Genomic DNA, 19,442 nt, shown 5'->3' with positions numbered 1-19,442 from the left:
CGGGCTCGGCTCATTTATTATCTATTAATTAATATATTAAATAAAAATAATATAAATAATAGACTTTTTAGGCTCGTGAGCTCAATAAGTGAAGCTCGGGCTCGAGCTCGTTTACTAAATAAGCTTATTTTTAGGTTCGAGGTCGGCTTGTAAACAAGTTTTAATAAGCTCAGCTCGACTCGGCTCGTTTACTCTAAGGCTCGATAAGGCTCGACGAGCCTAACGAGCTTCACATGCGAGGCTCGAGCTCGGGCTCGATAAACAGACGAGCTTTATTTTAGGCTCAAGCTCGACTCGGGCTCGATAAGGCTCGGCTCGTTACGAGCTTTTTCTCGAGCCGATCTCGAGTAGCTCGCGAGCCGCTCGGCTCGTTTGCACCCCTAGCGAAATAACATCAATGCCACACCGTTGGTAGCCACCAACACTGAAGTTGCAGCGTGTTAATGCGAAGAAATAAGACTGAAATACATAACATATAAAAAATAACTATGTTGATCTAGGACCCACGCGTTGCGACAAACTTGTTAAATGAAAAAAATAGACATAAAAACATTGAACCACACACGTACGTTGAGCCGTGTTAACTCGCAAAATAAAGTAGAAAAGAATAACTAAGTCGACGTAGCCGCCCGTTGTGGCGAACTTGTCAAAGGGGGAAAATAGACACGTTGCGACATACCTAGACCAAAAACATTGAATCACACACGCACGTTGCGACGTATTAACTCGCAAACTTTAAAACGAAACGTAAAATGAAAAACTTGCGAAAGATAAAAAGTATGGGGAATCAAAGTTGTAAATAAAAGAAGTTTTGGGTTAAATTACAAAAGATGAAAAGTTATAGGTTAAAGTAAACATACTAAGAGGGTTAAAATACAAAAGATGAAAACATTTGGGTTAAAAGTGAAAAATCATAATTTTTTTTTGAAAAACACCCCATACTTAGGATATAACAACACAATGCATTCTAATTTATATTATGGAAATAAAAAGTGAAAACAAGATTCCAATTTCATTAAAATTTCATTCAACTAGTTTTTTACTATCGCCGCATTGCGGCGAACGTCTTTTGTTGTTTAGTCTGTGTTTACATGTGTTTTGAAATCACTACAAGCGCGTTGCGCACGAAACCGTTCACAAGAATAAAAAGAAAATATAGGAAAAAACACTAAAAGATAACCAAAAGAAAATCAACCAAAAAAGTTGTATGGTAATAATGTTGTTCGTATGAAACCTGTGGTCAGAGATGAGCAAATGATACTGGGTACCGGTACCGAATTTTCTGAACCGAGAGATCTTAAGTACCAATTCGGTACGACTTTTGGCGTTTCTACTACCGGTTCACTACCGTTTTTTACCTTCATATATCGGTACCGTAACTGGTATTTTCGGTACCAGTACCGATTCAGTATTGGTTGGCACCGAGCTCATCACTACCTCTGAAACTAAAAAAAGAAATCATTAAAAGTTGAAAAAAATCAACAAAAAAAGTTGCACGACACCGTTGTTGTTCGTACGACACCCGGGATCAGGGATGAGCAAATGGTACCGGGTAGCAGTACCGAATTTTTCGAACTAAAAGATTTTCAAAATCAATTCGATACCGACTTTTGGTGTTTTCTATACCAGACTGGTATCGGTTTTTAACTTCATGTACCGATAACCGTATTGGTATTTACGATACCAGTACCACCAGTTAACATAAAATTATCTAACTTAAAAAGTAAAGAAGATAATAAAAATAATTAAAAAAAAAACCATATTTATTATTATAACCTTTTCTAGTTACGGTTCAAAACATTGTCTTTTTCTACTTAGACTATAGGGTATGGGGCGGAGGTTGGGGCGTGGGTTGGAGAGAAACGCCCAAATCACCACCCCGGGTGGGCTTGGGTTTGAGCGTGGCCGCCGGCCCTGGGGCATGCTAGCGATCCTATGTGGCCGGCTCTTATTGGCTTGTTGGCTAGGGCATCACGGGCCATTTTTTATTTTAATACTCCTGGCCAAGCCACGCCGGGCCAGCCACGCCCCACCATACCCCACGGACACGTCACTCACCAGTGTGGGGGGGGGGGGGCTCGAACTCCACGTGTCAACCCATGCCGTAAACCCCCGCACCACCTGGCCAAGCCACGCTGGGCTAGCCACGCCCCATCATACCCCACGGACACGTCACTCACAAGTGTGGGGGCTCAAACTTCACGTGTCAACCCATGACGTAAACCCCTACCCAACCATACTCCACGATCTTATTATTCAAAATATTGTTTTTTTAATATACTTATATTATATTATTATTACTGTTCAAATCATTCACTTTTCACGCTGGGCTAGCCACGCCCCATCATACCCCACGGACACGTCACTCACAAATGTGGGGGCTCAAACTTCACATGTCAATCCATGACGTAAACCCCTACCCAACCATACTCCACGATCTTATTATTCAAAATATTGTTTTTTTAATATACTTATATTATATTATTATTACTGTTCAATGTTCAAATCATTCACTTTTTAATATATCAAATCATTCACTTTTTAATTAATTTAAAATTAAAATATATAGAAGAATTATTTGAAATGTACACTACCTAAAACTACCCTTTTAACAAGGAAATAAACCTCTTTTACTTTGATAACATGTAGTCATTTTCTTAGCGGTCCTTTTCTTAATAGATTAATCAATCAATTTGTTTATTAGATTTTGATTTTAACTTACTTTTTTTTATAAGAAAAAAATTAGTTCTATATTTCAACTTTAACTTGGTTTTAGGATTCATCTACTACGGTGACGATACTAATGGGAGGTCTTGTGAAAAAAATAGCTCAAACGTCAGGAAATGAAAAAACTTCACACCTCTTATTCTTCATGCTTTTTCAATGTGAAAAGAGTTTATGGTTTTTTATTAAGTTTGAATTTTAACTTACTTTTTCTTAAAAAAAAAAGGAATTAGTTCCAAATTTCAACTTTGACTTGAGTAAGAAGCCATTTAAAAACCATGATTATATGTAAATCTTTGTGCTCATAACTTTAAAATTTTTGTGTTGTTTCATATATACTTTCATGTTGAAAATTGTAATAAAAAGACCAGGACATAGCATAGGCAGGTTGGGTGACGTTCGACACAAGTTAGTGTTAATACATATAATTTTAAATTAGTATAATTTGTTTCGTGTCAAATCTGGTGCAGACTAAAATGAATATAAGCTTACTAGCTATATTTATTATTATGGCGGTTAATGGCGACGACCGGTACGACAAGTGTGGAGATGGCGGTGGTGGTGACGTCAACGACAATGGGGATGGAGCGGTGATGGAGGTGGCAACAATAGCAGTAAACCCATAACGTGACAACTAAGACAATGACAGATAACGGTGTTGCGCTGTTGGTCACATGTGATGGTGCTAGTGGCGTCGGAGGTGGTGGTGACAGGTGGGGGCGACGACGTCGTTAGTACCGAAGGCAACCAATAGGTGATGTCGATGGATGAGGTGGTTGTGGTGAAGGTGTTGGTGTTGGTAGTGAGTAGGCCATAGATGATAGCTACAAACATTGATTATTAGTGTTTTCTCGCTTATTTGAACCTATATTTGGTTTTAAGTGTTATAGAATGACCATTTTTGACATGTAGACATTTGTATAGTCAAACTAAGTCATTTTATATAAGTTAAGTAGACCCAAACAAGGTTTTTTTTTTTTTTTTTTTTTTTTTTTTTTTTTTTTAAGTTAACTATTATTCACAAGCGCACCCCCAAACCGAGAGCCGCCAAAACAAAAAACCAATTACATCAATTTGAAAGAACACCAATCATGCCAAAGAATTCCTCTATTTTTCGATCTATAACAAGTAGTTTATGATTTTAGCATAGTTGACTTAAAATTTTGTAGATGTAGGGTAAATCGCTTGATAGAGATATATTTCTGTTAAAGGGGATGTCTCAAGTTTTATCATTATCGCATAATTAATCAGTTTTAGTCCACATTATCGCTTGATTAATCAGCTTTGGTCCACATTATTAATCCAATCCCTACAGTTTTGCCCGGGCCTCAGCTACATGCACCCAACATTAAAGTCATACATGCAACACATGTTTATACTTAACAACATTAATTACACTAATATCTTCCTTCCACTGTTGGAATTACTTTTTAATGCATCTACAAGACTCATCTAATACTAATAAAGAAGTCATCTTAATGCCACATGGCATTATCTCATAATAAAGGGTTTTATCAAAATGACATGTGGCAAATTATTATATAACATTAACCATAATAAATAATTATATTTATATATCATCTCACTCAAAAGAAATTGATATACCATTATAATTGAGTTACTAAATTGTACTATATTATATATAGATAAAGATATAAGAATTATTTTATCTCTTGAATATACCGATTTTACATATTAAACAAGTTTATCTTCACCTCTATGACATACGATAAAGGGTCATTATATTTTTTTTAATATGTCTGTATTTAATATGAATATCCTTTAAAATCAAAAATCTTTTAATCATTAGTTTATTATTATCTATAACAAAACTATTATTATTATTTATTATTATTATTTATTATTATTATTATTATTATTAATATCTTCGATTTAATTATTTATGCATTATTATATTTACATTATTTGATAATATAACATCTCATTAAGATTAACCACATATATTTCTAAAAGCCAATGATTTAAAATATTAATTATAGATAAATATGATAAAGTAACAAATCTACTAATAAAGAAGTCCCCTGAATGTCACATGTCACTCTAATTTAAATTTTACTAAACATCAAATGTTATTTAACTTTTAATATAAGATTCCAATTATTGTCACGTGTCATTTTCTCCTTCAACCTTACAATTTAGACTTACATTTAATTTAAAAATATTTTTTAATCCTTATCCTTACTAATATAATAAATTTAATTTAAATATGTTAATAACCATATTAAGATGCACTATTCAATTAATTTTATAGATAAATACAATGTATTATTAATTATTATCATAAAATAAAAAAATATAACAATTAGATCTTTTTTAGTAAACCATCCTTATATTAATACTAGTCAGAAAAACGCAATAATCAGACTATACTAATATTACATTTTTTAACTATGTGATCAAGATTATATAGAAGTATGATTTACAATATTTTTTTTTTTATTTTACATGTGTAATACACGGATTTGTAACACTTATAAATTAAAATATTATCAATCTAAGGTTTTTTATATTTAATCCGTGTAATACACGGGTTTATAGACTAGTTCATAATAACCATGTGCCCTCGTTCTTAATTCTTAAATCGATATAATATTTTTCTTTTTTCATATTTATACACATATTATATTCATGTTATGTATACAGTAGGGCTCAAAACGTTGAAGCAATTTAATGTTTTTAAGTCTTTGAACGATGCTAATGGTTCATCGCTAAATCATGTTTAACGTCATGGGCACAAGAATGATTTTTTTTTTTTTTTTGGTTCATTTGCAATTGTCATTTTCGATCTCTTTCCAAATCATTGTTATCTTCATAGATCTTTTATAACCTTTTCTTTAATTTACAAACCTATGATAAAAAGGATAGGAAAGAAAATAAAAAATGTGATACTAGTGACATCAAAACTGAGGTATAACCATCCAAAATAAATGCATCAATGCATCAATACAAAACTAATATAAATAGTTCTAAGACTTTTACAGTCTTCACACATAAACAAAAAATAATGTATCAATAACTTTTTATATTTGTTAAATCGAAATTCACTTTGTGTGTGTACACATGTAGCATCATATTATATTGTCAAGTATAGTTTATCTAAGAACTCGAAAGGATCCATCTTAATCATAGATTAAGAGTAATCAATGGTTTTAATGTATCATGATAACATTTAGGTAAATGGTTGAGATTACCGACCGGGGGGGGGGGGGGGGCTTATATACCCAAAATTTTCGATAGAACTGGGGAGTCGAAAACGTATATACTCAAAAATTTCTATACAAAAACCACATATATTACATGCTATCAATATAGTCCGCTGAGCACCTTATGTTATTTATAGTTACTACCAGTATAATTAGTATTCTCAATTGAAGAAACTCTAATCTAATCAGTAGGGATAGATCAATAATGTCTCGACCGGGGGCTTTCTCTTTAGGGAATCAATTTGCAAAACTAAACAACATAGTGAGCTCTTTACGAGAAGGAGAGACGGGGAGTTCTTCTCGTAACCACCTTCCGACGTGAGAATAAGTAATGTTTTTTTTTATAGAGAAAAAGAGAACAAGTTGTGTGTTAAGAGTGAGAGTGGGGAGATCGGAATCCTTAAGCCTTTGGTGGGGTCTGATATTTATAGTTGAAGGGTTGGAGAAGGAGATGAGCTGATTGAACGAGACATCGCTGTCAAGGACTATCTTTTTGGTCCTCTATGAAGCTATGGGGTTGAAAGATTCATTGCAGTGGGAGTTTGCAATGAAAGATGAAATGAAGTCGCTTGAGATGAACAAGACCTATAATTTAACAAAGCTTCTAGCTGGGAAGAAGGCTCTTCAGAACAAATGGGTTTTCAGGGTAAATGATAAACATAATGGTACCAAACGGTACAAAACAAGATTAGTAGTTAAGGGAATTAAACAGAAAGATGAAATTGATTCCAATGAAATATTCTCTACAATGGTGAAAATGACTACTATGAGCGATGGCGAAGCTTGAGGTTTCCAACCCCGGGGGGGGGGGGGGTGTCAAAAACGTATATACCTAAATAATTCTATAAAACAAGAGGGTCGAAAACGTATATACACAAAAATTTCTATACGAAAATCACATATATTACGCTAATAAGTGAAAAGTTCAGAGGGTCGGACCCCCCCTCTTCCGGCCCCTTAATAGCTACGCCCCTGACAATGAGACTTGTTCTCGGTATTGTAGCAGACTAGCAGTAGAAGGCTTGTATCTTTTCTACATGGTGACATAGGAGAAGACAAGAAAACTTGGTGCGTAATAATCATTGTATTGAGTAAAAAATCGCGACCACTCATGATTTGTAGGGCTGTAAACGAACCGAACGAACACGAACAACGCTATGTTCGTGTTCGTTCGTTAAGGAAATTTGAATGTTCGTGAACTGTTCGTGAACACATGACGAACAGAAGTTTGTGTTCGTGTTCGTTCGTTAAGGAATTTTGGTTGTTCGTGAACAGTTCGTGAACACTAACCACGAATGCAAATGAACACAAATGAACTTTAATTTTGAAAATTAAAAAAAAGGCACTGTTAATCTTAAACATTGTACGCAAAGAAAGTAATTAAATATAATCATTTAAAGATTGAAGGGATGGATGATATTGGGTTCAATCGATTGGAGATAGGCTGAATGAAGGAGCGTGATATCAAAGAGGGAGAGGGCCAGAGAGAGGGAAATACATATCGGGGAAAGTAAAAAATTAATAAAACATTAAAAACTTTTAGAAAAATAAACATAAAATACCGAACACGATGGACATAAAAGAGCGAACATGAACGAACATATTACCGAACGTTCACGAACGCAGTCGAACAAACGAGACCTTTGTTCGTGTTCGTTCGTTAAGCTTATCGAACGAAATTTTTTGTTCGTGTTCGTTCGTTAAGCTTATCGAACGAACATAAACGAACTTCCCGCCGAACGGTTCACGAACTGTTCGCTGAACGTTCGGTTCGTTTACAGCCCTAATGATTTGATATCCCCATCCAACGGCTCTCATCCCACTTAACCCTCACTTCATCCTCCACAACCACATACGTCTCACACTACACACCCATACAAATAGGGCTACAGAATACCGACACAAACCTCAGACACCTTCACTCCGCCGTTTCTCCTCATCCACGACAATGGCAACCGCCACAACCTCCTTCTCCACCTTCACCCCGACCACCTCATCCTCACCATCTCTCAAAGTTTCCCCCAAAACCTTAGTCTCCAATGTCGGCTTCCTGTCTTCCAAAACACCCTCCAAACCCCTCAAAACCCGCTCCAATGTCGCTTCCGGATCTGCTCTCGGAGCCCGCATGGTTTCAGCCCCCCCTGCAATAACCAAACCTCCAACGCTTCTCGATTTTGAAACCTCTGTTTTCAAAAAGGAAAAGATTAACCTTGCCGGTCATGATGAGGTATGTATATGTATATTCATGTTCACTGTTCAGCCACGTGTCCTGTTTGTATCTAATTACTTTTTATATGTTTTTTAGTATATTGTGAGAGGAGGAAGAGATTTGTTTCATTTGTTGCCAGATGCATTCAAAGGTATTAAGCAGATTGGTGTTATTGGATGGGGTTCTCAGGTTTGTAATTTATTTATTTGATTAATTATTTCTATATTTTTATAACAAATTAGTGTTAATGTTAATAAATTATATATGGGATTAATTTAATAGGGTCCTGCTCAAGCTCAAAATCTCAGGGATTCTCTTACAGAAGCTAAATCTGATATTGTAGTGAAGGTAGATTTTAATTTTAAAAGGCTTCTTTTTGTATGTTAAATTGTTAATGGTAGTTACAGAGTATAAATGTTGACTGTTTTTGTGTATTGTTTTTGTGAAATAGATCGGTTTACGAAAGGATTCGAGCTCGTTTAACGAGGCTCGGGCTGCTGGCTTCTCTGAAGAAAGTGGAACCCTTGGAGATATTTATGAGACTATCTCTGGCAGTGATTTGGTTCTGCTTTTAATTTCGGATTCCGCTCAGGTTAGTCGGTCGGGCTGGTTTTGATCATTGTATATTACTTTTAACATGTAGTATAATTAACTCTAATGCCCTTTATTGTTGCAGGCTGATAATTATGAGAAAATCTTTTCACACATGAAGCCAAACAGCATACTTGGACTTTCACACGGGTTTCTTCTTGGTCATCTGCAATCGGTCGGGCTTGATTTCCCCAAGAACATAAGTGTGGTTGCTGTGTGTCCCAAAGGAATGGGTCCATCCGTAAGGCGTCTGTATGTTCAAGGCAAAGAGATTAACGGAGCCGGAATCAACGCAAGTTTTGCTGTCCATCAGGTTGTTTATCTTCTTTATGCTTTATATATACTTTGTTACATATAGTTTTTATTAATATTTATTGTTTATTTTAATATATATGTGTGCAGGATGTTGACGGACGAGCCACTGATGTTGCACTTGCATGGTCGGTTGCTCTCGGTTCACCTTTTACATTCGCCACTACACTTGAGCAGGAGTATAAGAGTGATATATTCGGGGAGCGAGGTGAGCCTTTTACATCACCTCACTAACCATAGTCTTAACGTTTTCAGTATGATGATTTTGGTAAAATTTAGGTATTTTACTTGGTGCGGTGCATGGTATTGTGGAGTCGTTGTTTAGAAGGTATACCGAAGATGGTATGAGTGAAGATTTGGCTTACAAAAATACGGTCGAGTGCATAACCGGCATTATATCAAAGATAATCTCAACTCAAGGCATGAAAGCCGTATACGAGTCATTGACCGAAGAAGGCAAAAAAGAGTTCTTGATGGCATACAGTGCATCTTACTATCCTTGTATGGACATTTTGTACGAGTGCTATGAGGACGTGGCGGCTGGCAGTGAGATCAGAAGCGTTGTGTTGGCTGGCCGTCGATTTTATGTAATTTTTTTTTATATTTTTTTATTAATCATAAACATATTATTGATCATTTGTATGAAACTATGAAAGTAATTTTTGGTATCTCTTTTCAGGAAAAAGAGGGTTTGCCAGCATTCCCTATGGGCAAGATTGATCAAACCCGAATGTGGAAAGTAGGTGAGCAGGTTCGGGCTGTCCGACCCGCGGGTGATTTAGGCCCATTGTATCCTTTCACAGCCGGTGTTTATGTGGCACTAATGATGGCCCAGGTGAGCCTTTAGCCTTTTTTCATAAGTTGTTAACTTGAGTGTTCCATCTGCATAGAGTTTGCATTTTTATTTTTGATTAAAATGCCATTTTTCGTCCCTGAGGTTTGACCAGTTTTGCAACTTCCGTCCAAAGGTTTGTTTTTCTGCATCCGGATCCAAAAGGTTTGAAATCTTGTGATTTTCGTCTGGCTCGTTAACTCCATCGTTTTTTCTTTGTTAAGTCTGGGGTATTTCCGTCTTTTTGCTAACTTAAAGTGCGATTCGGTCGTTTTCACATTATGTAAAAAGACTTGTCGAGTACCCCTAAAAAGGACCGAATTGCCCTTGAAGTTAACAAAAAAGACAGAAATACCCCTGACTTAACAGAGAAAAATGGATGAAGTTAACAAGCCAAATGAAAATGGCAAGATACTAAACCTTTTGGATCCATATGCAGAAAAAACAAACCTTTGGATGAAAGTCGCAAAACTGGCCAAACCTCATGGACGAAAATGGCATTTTACTCTTTGTTCTTTAAATTTTCTAATTTAAGTTAAACATGGCAGATTGAGGTGTTGAGGAAGAAAGGACATTCTTACTCCGAGATCATCAACGAAAGCTTGATCGAGTCAGTGGATTCATTGAACCCGTTCATGCATGCTCGAGGTGTGTCGTTTATGGTGGACAACTGTTCAACAACCGCAAGGTTGGGATCAAGGAAATGGGCTCCACGGTTTGATTATATTCTTACCCAACAAGCTTTAGTTGCTGTAGACAATGGGGCCCCACTTAACCAGGATTTGATCAGCAACTTCTTTGAAGATCCGGTGCACGATGCTGTTAAAGTTTGTGCAGAGTTGAGACCGACTGTTGACATTTCAGTGCCTGCTGATGCCGACTTTGTCAGACCTGAGTTGCGTCAAGGTAGCAACTGAGTGGGTTTTGTCTAGTTTATCTTGGCGCTATGCAGATTATTATTCTGTGTACGTGCTTCTTATGAATGTTGTTCCGACTTTGTTGAATTTTGTAATAAAAGTTGTTCGGCCTTGCGTTTGTTTACAAATATGTGCACACATGATCGCGACCAGATCAGTACACAGGTCGTTAGCCTCTTTACGACTCTAGGATACGTGACACACCAACCATCATCTTTAGGTGATAAACCATGGAGAATCGAAGGTCAATCGGTGGTGATCGCTGACAGAAAGCATCATGGCTCTCGTTAAGTGTTTATATCAATGTGAATAGATAATCGAACTGAGCGTATGGACTACCTAAACGAGTTGTATAAGATAAGTAATATGGGCCGTACCGTATATCAAGTCACATATACGGGCCATATAAGAAGAGTAATACGGACTGTATAATACTCATATAATACCTATAGAGGTCGTATAACTTGATCATAATGAAGAAAATCTATATTTTCAAGTTTTACAAGTTATGTGTATGGGAATTTGTGGATGCGATTCCGGATCGAATTCAAATTCTTTACACTATTGCGAAGAACACGTATCACGTGCGGAATCCGTGTACGTGTGTGGATCGACACAAGAATGTAATAATATGATGATTCTATTGAAGATTTGACAAAGTACAAAACCTTGAATCACCTAGTAGCACCTTCTCTCTCTAGATCTTCTATTTTCTAAAGTGCTAAAAGTTATAAAATGAACTAAAGCACTCCTATTTATAGGGCCCTCATTAAGGAAAGACTCGCTATTTACAATTATGTCATTCTTCTATATTTAACCTTGTAAAATCTTGTTTTGTTCAAATTCTTGCTACAATACGTGATTGACGGAAGTGATAGACACTATGCACTCACAAAATTAACGATGTTATGATGTCTCAATCATAGGACAACAAAAGAAACAAGAGTTTGTACCTGAGTTAAACAAGTGTTAGCGTAAGAGGAGGTTAAGGCGAGTTCTGTGAATTTGCGCATTTTACTGTGATTTTGGGTTAAGATGATACTTAAAAGAGTTTTGTTAAACATAAGATAAATAGCATTTTTGACAGAACTATGATTTTTGTGTTTAATCATGCAAGGGAACCTTTGGACTGCTTTTGGTATTGCAATTAAACCTTTGGACTCTTAATTTGATATTCCAAGTTCTTTGAGAACGTTAGGCCTAGGTTTACGTTTTAACTCAACACGCGTGCAATATCAGATTTAACTTTCTGATACGTGCTTTAGTTGAAACACTTCAATTCTTACAACTCCTATGTTCATGGTTATGGGTGTGGGAGGAACAATCAAGACACCTACGTGAAGGTAAAGGATGACAAGGAACACCACGCCCCTCCACAACCATAACACGTTAGGAACAATCAGGTTAGAAATCTTACGTGGAGGTGAGGGTATCCACAACCATAACACGTAGCCTTAAGGACTTATGAGAGGAGCTAAACACGTCCAGGTCATAAACAGGTCATCATAACTTACCTACTTTTCTGTATGTGTCGGGTTCCCCTAACCTAACCATCTCGTTTTGCAGCCAACAACCCGTTAAGATTTTTATTTTAGCAATTAAATTTAAAAAAAAAAAAAGAAATTCACCCTGCCAACCTGTTCCATTTTGTGTTTAAAGTTTTTTATATGTTTCCTAAAAGATTATCATGGTTACCTATCAAAAATTAGGTAATCCATTTATCTAAATTTTCTAAGGTCTCTAAACCCTGCCAAACTTTGCAAACTTCAATTCAAGCATTTCAATCACACTCTTAATAACAATCCAGAAAAAAATGAAGAGAAAAACAAAGGCATTAAGCATAAAAACAGCTAAGAGGTTGAGTTGGAAATGGATAGTCACTGAAAAGATAAAAACTACCAGATGGCCAAACCAATCCTCCAAAATCTAATCATAAACAACCATCACATCACCACCTTTAATCCGGAACCAGCACCAATGCATCTCTCATTCACTGAAATTAATCAACAATCACGAATTAAATCTAACAATAATGATGAGTTTCACCCCACAATATCCAGCTTTTAGGATTCGAGGATTACGGAAATTGATAACTCCTAAAGTCAAAAGATATGGACTATTTGGATATTAATACAGAAAGTTATGAAAATGAACCACCTACCTCTCCATTTTCGATCTCGCCGCCAGTTTTTGTAGCTCCATCGTGTTTGTGTGCATCTTCTGTAACATGATAATTATCGGGTCAAAATTACAAATTTGGTGCATTGGCACAAGTGATGAAACGGAAACTAAAAATATGGGTGCATGCTTGAAGTTTCTAAAAGAGTAAAATGCCAAAATCGTCCGCTAAGGTTTGGGCACTTTTGCTTATTATCCAACATAAGAATTAACTGGACCCTTGACGTTTAATTTTAGTTGCCATTTCCATCCAAATCACTAACTAACTCAGTTAAAAGACTTCATTAAATCATGGACGATTTTGGCAATATCATCAACTCAGGGACAATTTTGGCAATTTACCCTTTTATTTTTCTGTTTTTCAATTGTTTTGCCTTTAAATAAAAAATATTTATAATTATAATATATACATAATACACACATTTATATATACACACACTTAATTTTTACAATTATCTTTTTTACCTCTTTATATAAATGTGTGTGTATATGTATATATACATATACATACATGTTTTGTTTTTTTAGTTTTCTGTTTTTACCCTTAAATAAAAAGCAATAGAAATAATTATCATATATATACATAAAAACACACATTTATATATTTTAGTTAATGAAAATAGTGCTAGCATAAATATGGGTGCATATTTGAAGTTTCTAAAAAGCCGAGGCTACAAAAGACAAACATATCATATACACAGTATAGATAAACATGTTTTCTAGGAAACAATAAGTAGTATACGACATTAACAACTGAAAATCACAAAATAAGTACTTACCACCTTCTTCCGGAATGTCAGAAGTCCACAAAGTGAGGTTGTCCCTCAAAAGTTGCATAATCAACGTACTGTCTTTGTATGACTCCTCATTCAAAGTATCAAGCTCTGAAATTGCTTCATCAAAAGCCTGTTTGGCCAGGTGGCAGGCCCTAACAAAGATAAAAGCAAACGTTTAAAAACTATGTTTGTGCAAATTTCAACTTAACTTTACATAAAGAGCATACATACCTTTCAGCCGAATTCAAAATCTCATAGTAAAACACTGAGAAATTTAAAGCAAGCCCCAGCCGAATTGGGTGTGTCGGAGGCAATTCAGCTTCGGCTGTTTTTGTTGCTGCCTGAAAACATTAAAAAATAAGCAGAGTATGAGAGAGAATTCAAATGCTGAAAATGAGTAAACCAAAACTTCAAGTCATCAAGCATACCTCATATGCTTTCATTGAAAGATCAGCAACCTCTTTCTTGTCATTACCAGACTTAAATTCCGCCATATATCTATAATAATCCCCTTTCCTGCAAAAAAGAAGTATATATCATAAACATTTATACAATACAATTAGATTGGAAATACAAAAGAAGCACTAGCTATTGCATACGCTTTTTACCTTTTTGTAAAGAGCAAAATGCCATTTTCGTCCCTGAGGTTTGGCCAGTTTTGCGACTTTCGTCCAAAGGTTTGTTTTTCTGCATCTGGATCCAAAAGGTTTGAAATCTTGCCATTTTCATAGGCTCATTAACTCCATCTATTTTGATCTGTTAAGTCAAGGGTATTTCTGTCTTTTTTGTTAACTTAAAGGGCAATTCGTTTTTTTTCACTTTATGTAAAAAGACTGAATACCCCTGAAAAAGACCGAATTGCCTTTAAGTTAACAGAAAAGATGGAAATACCCCTGACTTAACGGAAAAAAAGGATGTAGTTAACAAGCAGGATGAAAATGGCAAAATTCCAAACCTTTTGGATTCAGATGTGGAAAAACAAACCTGGACGATAGTCGCAAGATTGGCCAAACCTCAGGGATGAAAATGGCATTTTACTCTTTTCTAAAAGTAATAAATACTTTTCTGCCTTTCATTTCCTTATTAGCCTTTTGCGAATCTAATCAAGCTATAAACCATTCATTACATTATACATTTCATTTCATGCCTAATCTGAACGACTAACCGTCAAACATACAATTTACGTGACATTTTAGGAGCACACAAAGTAGATCTTAAAGCCAGAAGTCAGATTAAAAGTACATTAATTTTCAAATATGGCAAGACATTTGACGCTGATCCAGAACTTGGATCCTATGCTCAAATGTCTTGCATCAGTTAGTTAAATGACAGATTTCTTTCCGAAGTTGTAAAGTATGTAACTGTTGAACTCACATCTTGTAATAGAAGACACTTGCTTCACCAGAACCACCACATGAAGGAATGAGATGATCATTGATGACACTCATGATATCATTGCAAATGGTATCAAGCTCCAATTCGACCTTTTGCCTATACTCCTTGATACGTTTCGCATTCTGATCATTCCCTCTTGATTCTTCTTTCTGCTCTATTGACGACAGAATCCTCCACGAGGCTCTCCTAGCACCAATCACGTTTTTGTACCCAACCGACAGCAAATTTCTCTCTTCCACAGTCAGTTCCACGCCTATCTTTGCAACCTTCTTCATTGCTTCCACCATTTCTGTCATTATCAAATCACAAAAAAGTCAAAACTAACATAAAAATGTATGGTGTTAGTGTACGCTTTTGTTTACGGTTAGGGTTTGTGTCTTGGATGAAAGAACAACGAGATGCGAATGAAGATTCGCCAGTCATACTTTGAAGAGAAAAAGAGAACTAATTTATATCTTTGGTTTGCAAGTTTTTATAAACGGTTTGGCAGCTTATTCATTGCTTCCACCATTACTTTCATTATCAAATCACAAGGAAAAAAAGTCAAATTAACAAAAAAATAAACTGTGAAACAAAAATTAAATTGAAAGAAAATCAATAACAAATAAGATTAGTAGTACAAAAACAAGCATAATTAATTAGATCAAGATCTTGTAAGCAAGTTATCAACTCTAAAACCAAATTAACACTACAAAAACCCTAAGGAAACGGTTGTGTTCATGCGCATTAGCCACTTGTACAGTACAAGTTGTTGATTTGTCAATTTAGGGCTCTAAACTTTCTATCTCCTTGACAAACAAGTATCACAAAACACATAAAATTCATATTAAAATTTTGATGATCAAATCAGTACAAAAAGAAGCATAACTAAAATTTTGATGATCAAATCAGTACAAAAACAAGCATAATTAGTTAGATCAGGATTTTGTAAGCAAGTTATCAACTCAAAAACCAAATTAGCACTTCAAAAACCCTAGAGAAACGACTATGTCCATGCGCATTAGCCACTTGTACAGTACAAGTTGCTGATGCGCCGATTTAGGTCTCAACTTTCTAATATTTGACAAACAAGTATCACAAAACACATAAATTCACAGTGAAATTCGCACAATCAAATCACATACAGGTAATCCGGATTATTCAATTAGAATCCAAGAGTAACAAGATCAACTTAACACTTCTTACTAATCAACTAATTAATGCAACAGAATAACGAGATCAAAATCATTTAATCTATTACTTAATAAATCAAATTCTACTAACTAACTGAAGGTACATAAAACGCATATGTTAGATCAGATAACTGTTACTTCTAGTACGATTAGCGGTGAAATCGAAGTGAAGGAGATAGATCGGGAGTGAGAGTGAGTTACCATCATAACGTTCGGCTTGCTCGGCGAGCTTAGCGGTGTAGACGAAGATCTCGCGATCGGAAGTAGCCATGGAGATGGATCTGTGAGATTTGATGAAGATGTAGATGAAGATGAAGGTGTCAACTGTCAAGGGTTTTGTTTTGTTTGCTGGTTGTGAGTGGGAAATAGAGACAGACAACAATTCGTCAGCGCACAGGAGATTATAAATTTATAATACTAGTCAATCAATTTTCTTCTTTGAATTTTATATTTTTTAGGTAAATTATTGTTTTAATATGAAAAAGTATGTTTGATGAGTTTAAAATGAACATAATTTATAATCTACTAGTTATAGTATTAAGCTACCTAATACACTATTAATCGAATTTATAAAATAGTTGATCATTTGCTATACTTTGCCGGCCTGTAGCTTTTTATTTGTATATGCTTAACATGGATAAATCATAATATAATAATAATAATAATAATAATAATAATAATAATAATAATAATAATAATAATAATATATAAATTTGAATAATATATGTTGTTATCAAAATTTGCATAGTTGGACTTTGATCTCGGTAAAATTGACAGATTGAGAGCTCTTCACGTCCATGATTCTCTTGATGATTGTGTATATGGGATTGTTCCTCGTTCCTACATGCAGACCGAATCTTGAGTTGTTAACACAAGAATAAATTGGTAGAAGGGGTCATGAGGTTCGTGACCCACCCTCTAGCGCTCAATTCAATAAATATTTCATCAGTCTAAAGATGTATGTGTATAAGATAGGTTGATATGATTAGAAATTTAGAACTCAGAAAGAGGGAGTGAGTGAGATTACTGTATTAGGCTTCTATCCTAACTCCTAAGGACCCAATATCGTTGGGCCAACCTTTAATGTATCTCCTATAGTCCTATACTCCTATATGTATTAGTTATTGATGGGCTTAAGCCCAGATCAAGAGTACCATCTATATTTCTGTTCCTTTGTACCTCAAATTTCAAGTTGCATCATATTGATATTTCTTTTCATTAACGAATTATTTTCTTTCCTAACTATATCGATTAAGTTATACACGATTACCTATTTACTCCACATTCAAAGCGATAGAGACGAAAGATCAAAATGAGCAACAAAAGTGGCTATTACAACAAAACAGTGGTAGTTTACAATGTGGTAAAAGAGCTAGCAATCAATCACACTTGGGAGAAATTTTTATAGGCATCCCTTTGGAAGGAAACGGGAGCGGATCCATGAGAATAGGCTCATCGGGATATACCAACGACCAGTTATATCGCGTTACAACATAATGCACCAGCACAAGAATATTAAGCTTTGCAAGTTGGTAACCCGCACATAGCCTTGGCCCCCCACCAAACGGTATAAACGCATAAGCTTGAACCGGATCCGCAAACCTACTCGGGTTAAACCTCATCGGATCTGGAAAATACTTTTCATCATAGTGTGTTCCATATGTCGTCCACAACACTTTCCAGCCTTTGGGGATGGTAACTCCTTCAAAATTAATGTCGGTTATTGTTTTTCTGAAGGATCCAAATATTGGAGGACATAGTCGCATGGTCTCACGTGCTACTTGCCACGTGTACTCCATTTTCTTCACATCTTCAAAAGTCAACGCTTCGCCTGCCCTTTTGTTGCTAGCAATCTCTTCATGCTCTGAAGTTAAAGATCATCATTAGTTCATCACTAATTGATAAAACCAACTTTGTAGAATAAAAAATGGTAATTAATTATATATATACACACAAGTAGTGGTTACCTTTCAGTAGAAGCGAGTAACAGTCTGGATGGTTTGCAAGCATCTTAAACGTCATTGTAATCGCATACGACGTCGTATCATGAGCTGCAAACACTAACAAAACCACATTATCCACAACCTCTTCTTCAGTAATCTCACCTCTAATAGAAGCAGCAACCAGTTTAGAAAATAACATGTCATCTTCTTCCTCTCCCCCACCTTCCATAGCCTCTCTCTTCCTTCTAATCTCACCAACCAACACCTTCTCTATCTCCGCTCTCGCTTTCTTCGCCCTCGCGAATTTCGTCCAAGGAACGTTCACTGGCGGAGACAAAACACCTTCCAACACCCGTTCAAACACACCGAACAAGGTCTCCGGCACAATCTCTATCCCAAACAAGCATTCAAGAACAATGGTGAAGGTCAGCATTTTGGTTGACCGATACAGACTGATTTCCTCACGGTCTAGCCAGTTCTTCTGCATGTGGTTCTCAATCGAACCACACATTCTTGGGACCATGGCAGTGAGTCCGGAAACGCTGAGAGTGGAAGTGACAATACTGCGAAGACAGCGGTGCGAGTCTCCTTGTTTCTCCATGATGGAATTCTTTCCCATTAATTCTACAGATGAAGTGGGCCATGAGCTTACCACCAGTTTAAACTCGTTGGACATGAAGAACTTGTTTGCTGCAGCCCCATTTACCACCACTGTTGGTGACCCCATCAGTTTTGTTTTGAAGATGTTTCCATGCTTCTTCATTCTCGGCTGGAAGAATTCCTCAAACAGTTGGTTCGAACGTTGCGCTTTGTAGAACTCGACCGTTTCTCCGATCCAAGGGAGACCCATGTCTCCACAAGGTAGTTTAACTTTGTTGGTGCGTCGTTTCGAGTTTCGGTATACAAAGATGATAATAAGAAGGAGAAAAGAGAAGGTGATAAAAGCAGCCATTGATGAAAGCTAGGTTTGAAGAGTTTGTTGTTTGTATAGTGGGATTTGTGGTTGAGTTTGAGAGTGTGTTGATGAGTATATATAGGTGGAAAGATTGCTGGAATTTTGTCAGTTATAACCAAAGTCAACTGTAGTTACAAATGTATGTATTATGCATACTAGCTGTTGGGGTGGCGGATGAAATCAGAAGTCGGGCCGACGAAAAGATTCATATTAT

General features: G+C 36.0%; 3 protein-coding genes across 4 annotated transcripts; 1 reads left to right on the top strand and 2 right to left on the bottom strand.

Annotated features, from left to right (window-relative positions):
• The first annotated feature begins 7,789 nt into the window (after positions 1-7,789).
• LOC110926456 (ketol-acid reductoisomerase, chloroplastic-like) lies at positions 7,790-10,937 on the top strand. Its single transcript, XM_035986766.1, has 9 exons — positions 7,790-8,175; positions 8,254-8,346; positions 8,440-8,505; positions 8,609-8,749; positions 8,834-9,061; positions 9,151-9,268; positions 9,340-9,647; positions 9,740-9,895; positions 10,441-10,937. Exons 1-9 carry the CDS (start codon positions 7,897-7,899, stop codon positions 10,807-10,809), a joined length of 1,758 nt encoding a protein of 585 aa, XP_035842659.1. The 5' UTR covers positions 7,790-7,896; the 3' UTR covers positions 10,810-10,937.
• Positions 10,938-12,557: 1,620 nt separating this feature from the next.
• Positions 12,558-16,749, bottom strand: LOC110926457 (14-3-3-like protein D). 2 transcript variants are annotated; one of them, XM_022170217.2, is made up of 7 exons: positions 16,532-16,749; positions 15,138-15,447; positions 14,192-14,279; positions 13,995-14,104; positions 13,767-13,915; positions 12,971-13,029; positions 12,558-12,802 (listed from the first exon to the last, which is right to left on the bottom strand). In XM_022170217.2, exons 1-7 carry the CDS (start codon positions 16,599-16,601, stop codon positions 12,800-12,802), a joined length of 789 nt encoding a protein of 262 aa, XP_022025909.1. In that variant the 5' UTR covers positions 16,602-16,749; the 3' UTR covers positions 12,558-12,799. The 2 variants fall into 2 exon arrangements, with proteins under 2 accessions (XP_022025909.1, XP_022025910.1); XM_022170218.2 differs by having other exon boundaries at positions 13,770-13,915.
• A 914-nt stretch (positions 16,750-17,663) lies between these two features.
• On the bottom strand, positions 17,664-19,156 carry LOC110922748 (taxadiene 5-alpha hydroxylase). The gene is made up of 2 exons (XM_022166960.2): positions 18,298-19,156; positions 17,664-18,194 (listed from the first exon to the last, which is right to left on the bottom strand). Exons 1-2 carry the CDS (start codon positions 19,121-19,123, stop codon positions 17,710-17,712), a joined length of 1,311 nt encoding a protein of 436 aa, XP_022022652.1. The 5' UTR covers positions 19,124-19,156; the 3' UTR covers positions 17,664-17,709.
• Between the last annotated feature and the right edge of the window lie 286 nt (positions 19,157-19,442).

Source organism: Helianthus annuus, chromosome 17, assembly GCF_002127325.2.
Source record: "Helianthus annuus cultivar XRQ/B chromosome 17, HanXRQr2.0-SUNRISE, whole genome shotgun sequence".
NCBI lineage: Eukaryota > Viridiplantae > Streptophyta > Magnoliopsida > Asterales > Asteraceae > Helianthus > Helianthus annuus.
Note: the sequence above shows the minus strand (reverse complement) of the source record. Positions and strands in the feature narration are given on the sequence as shown.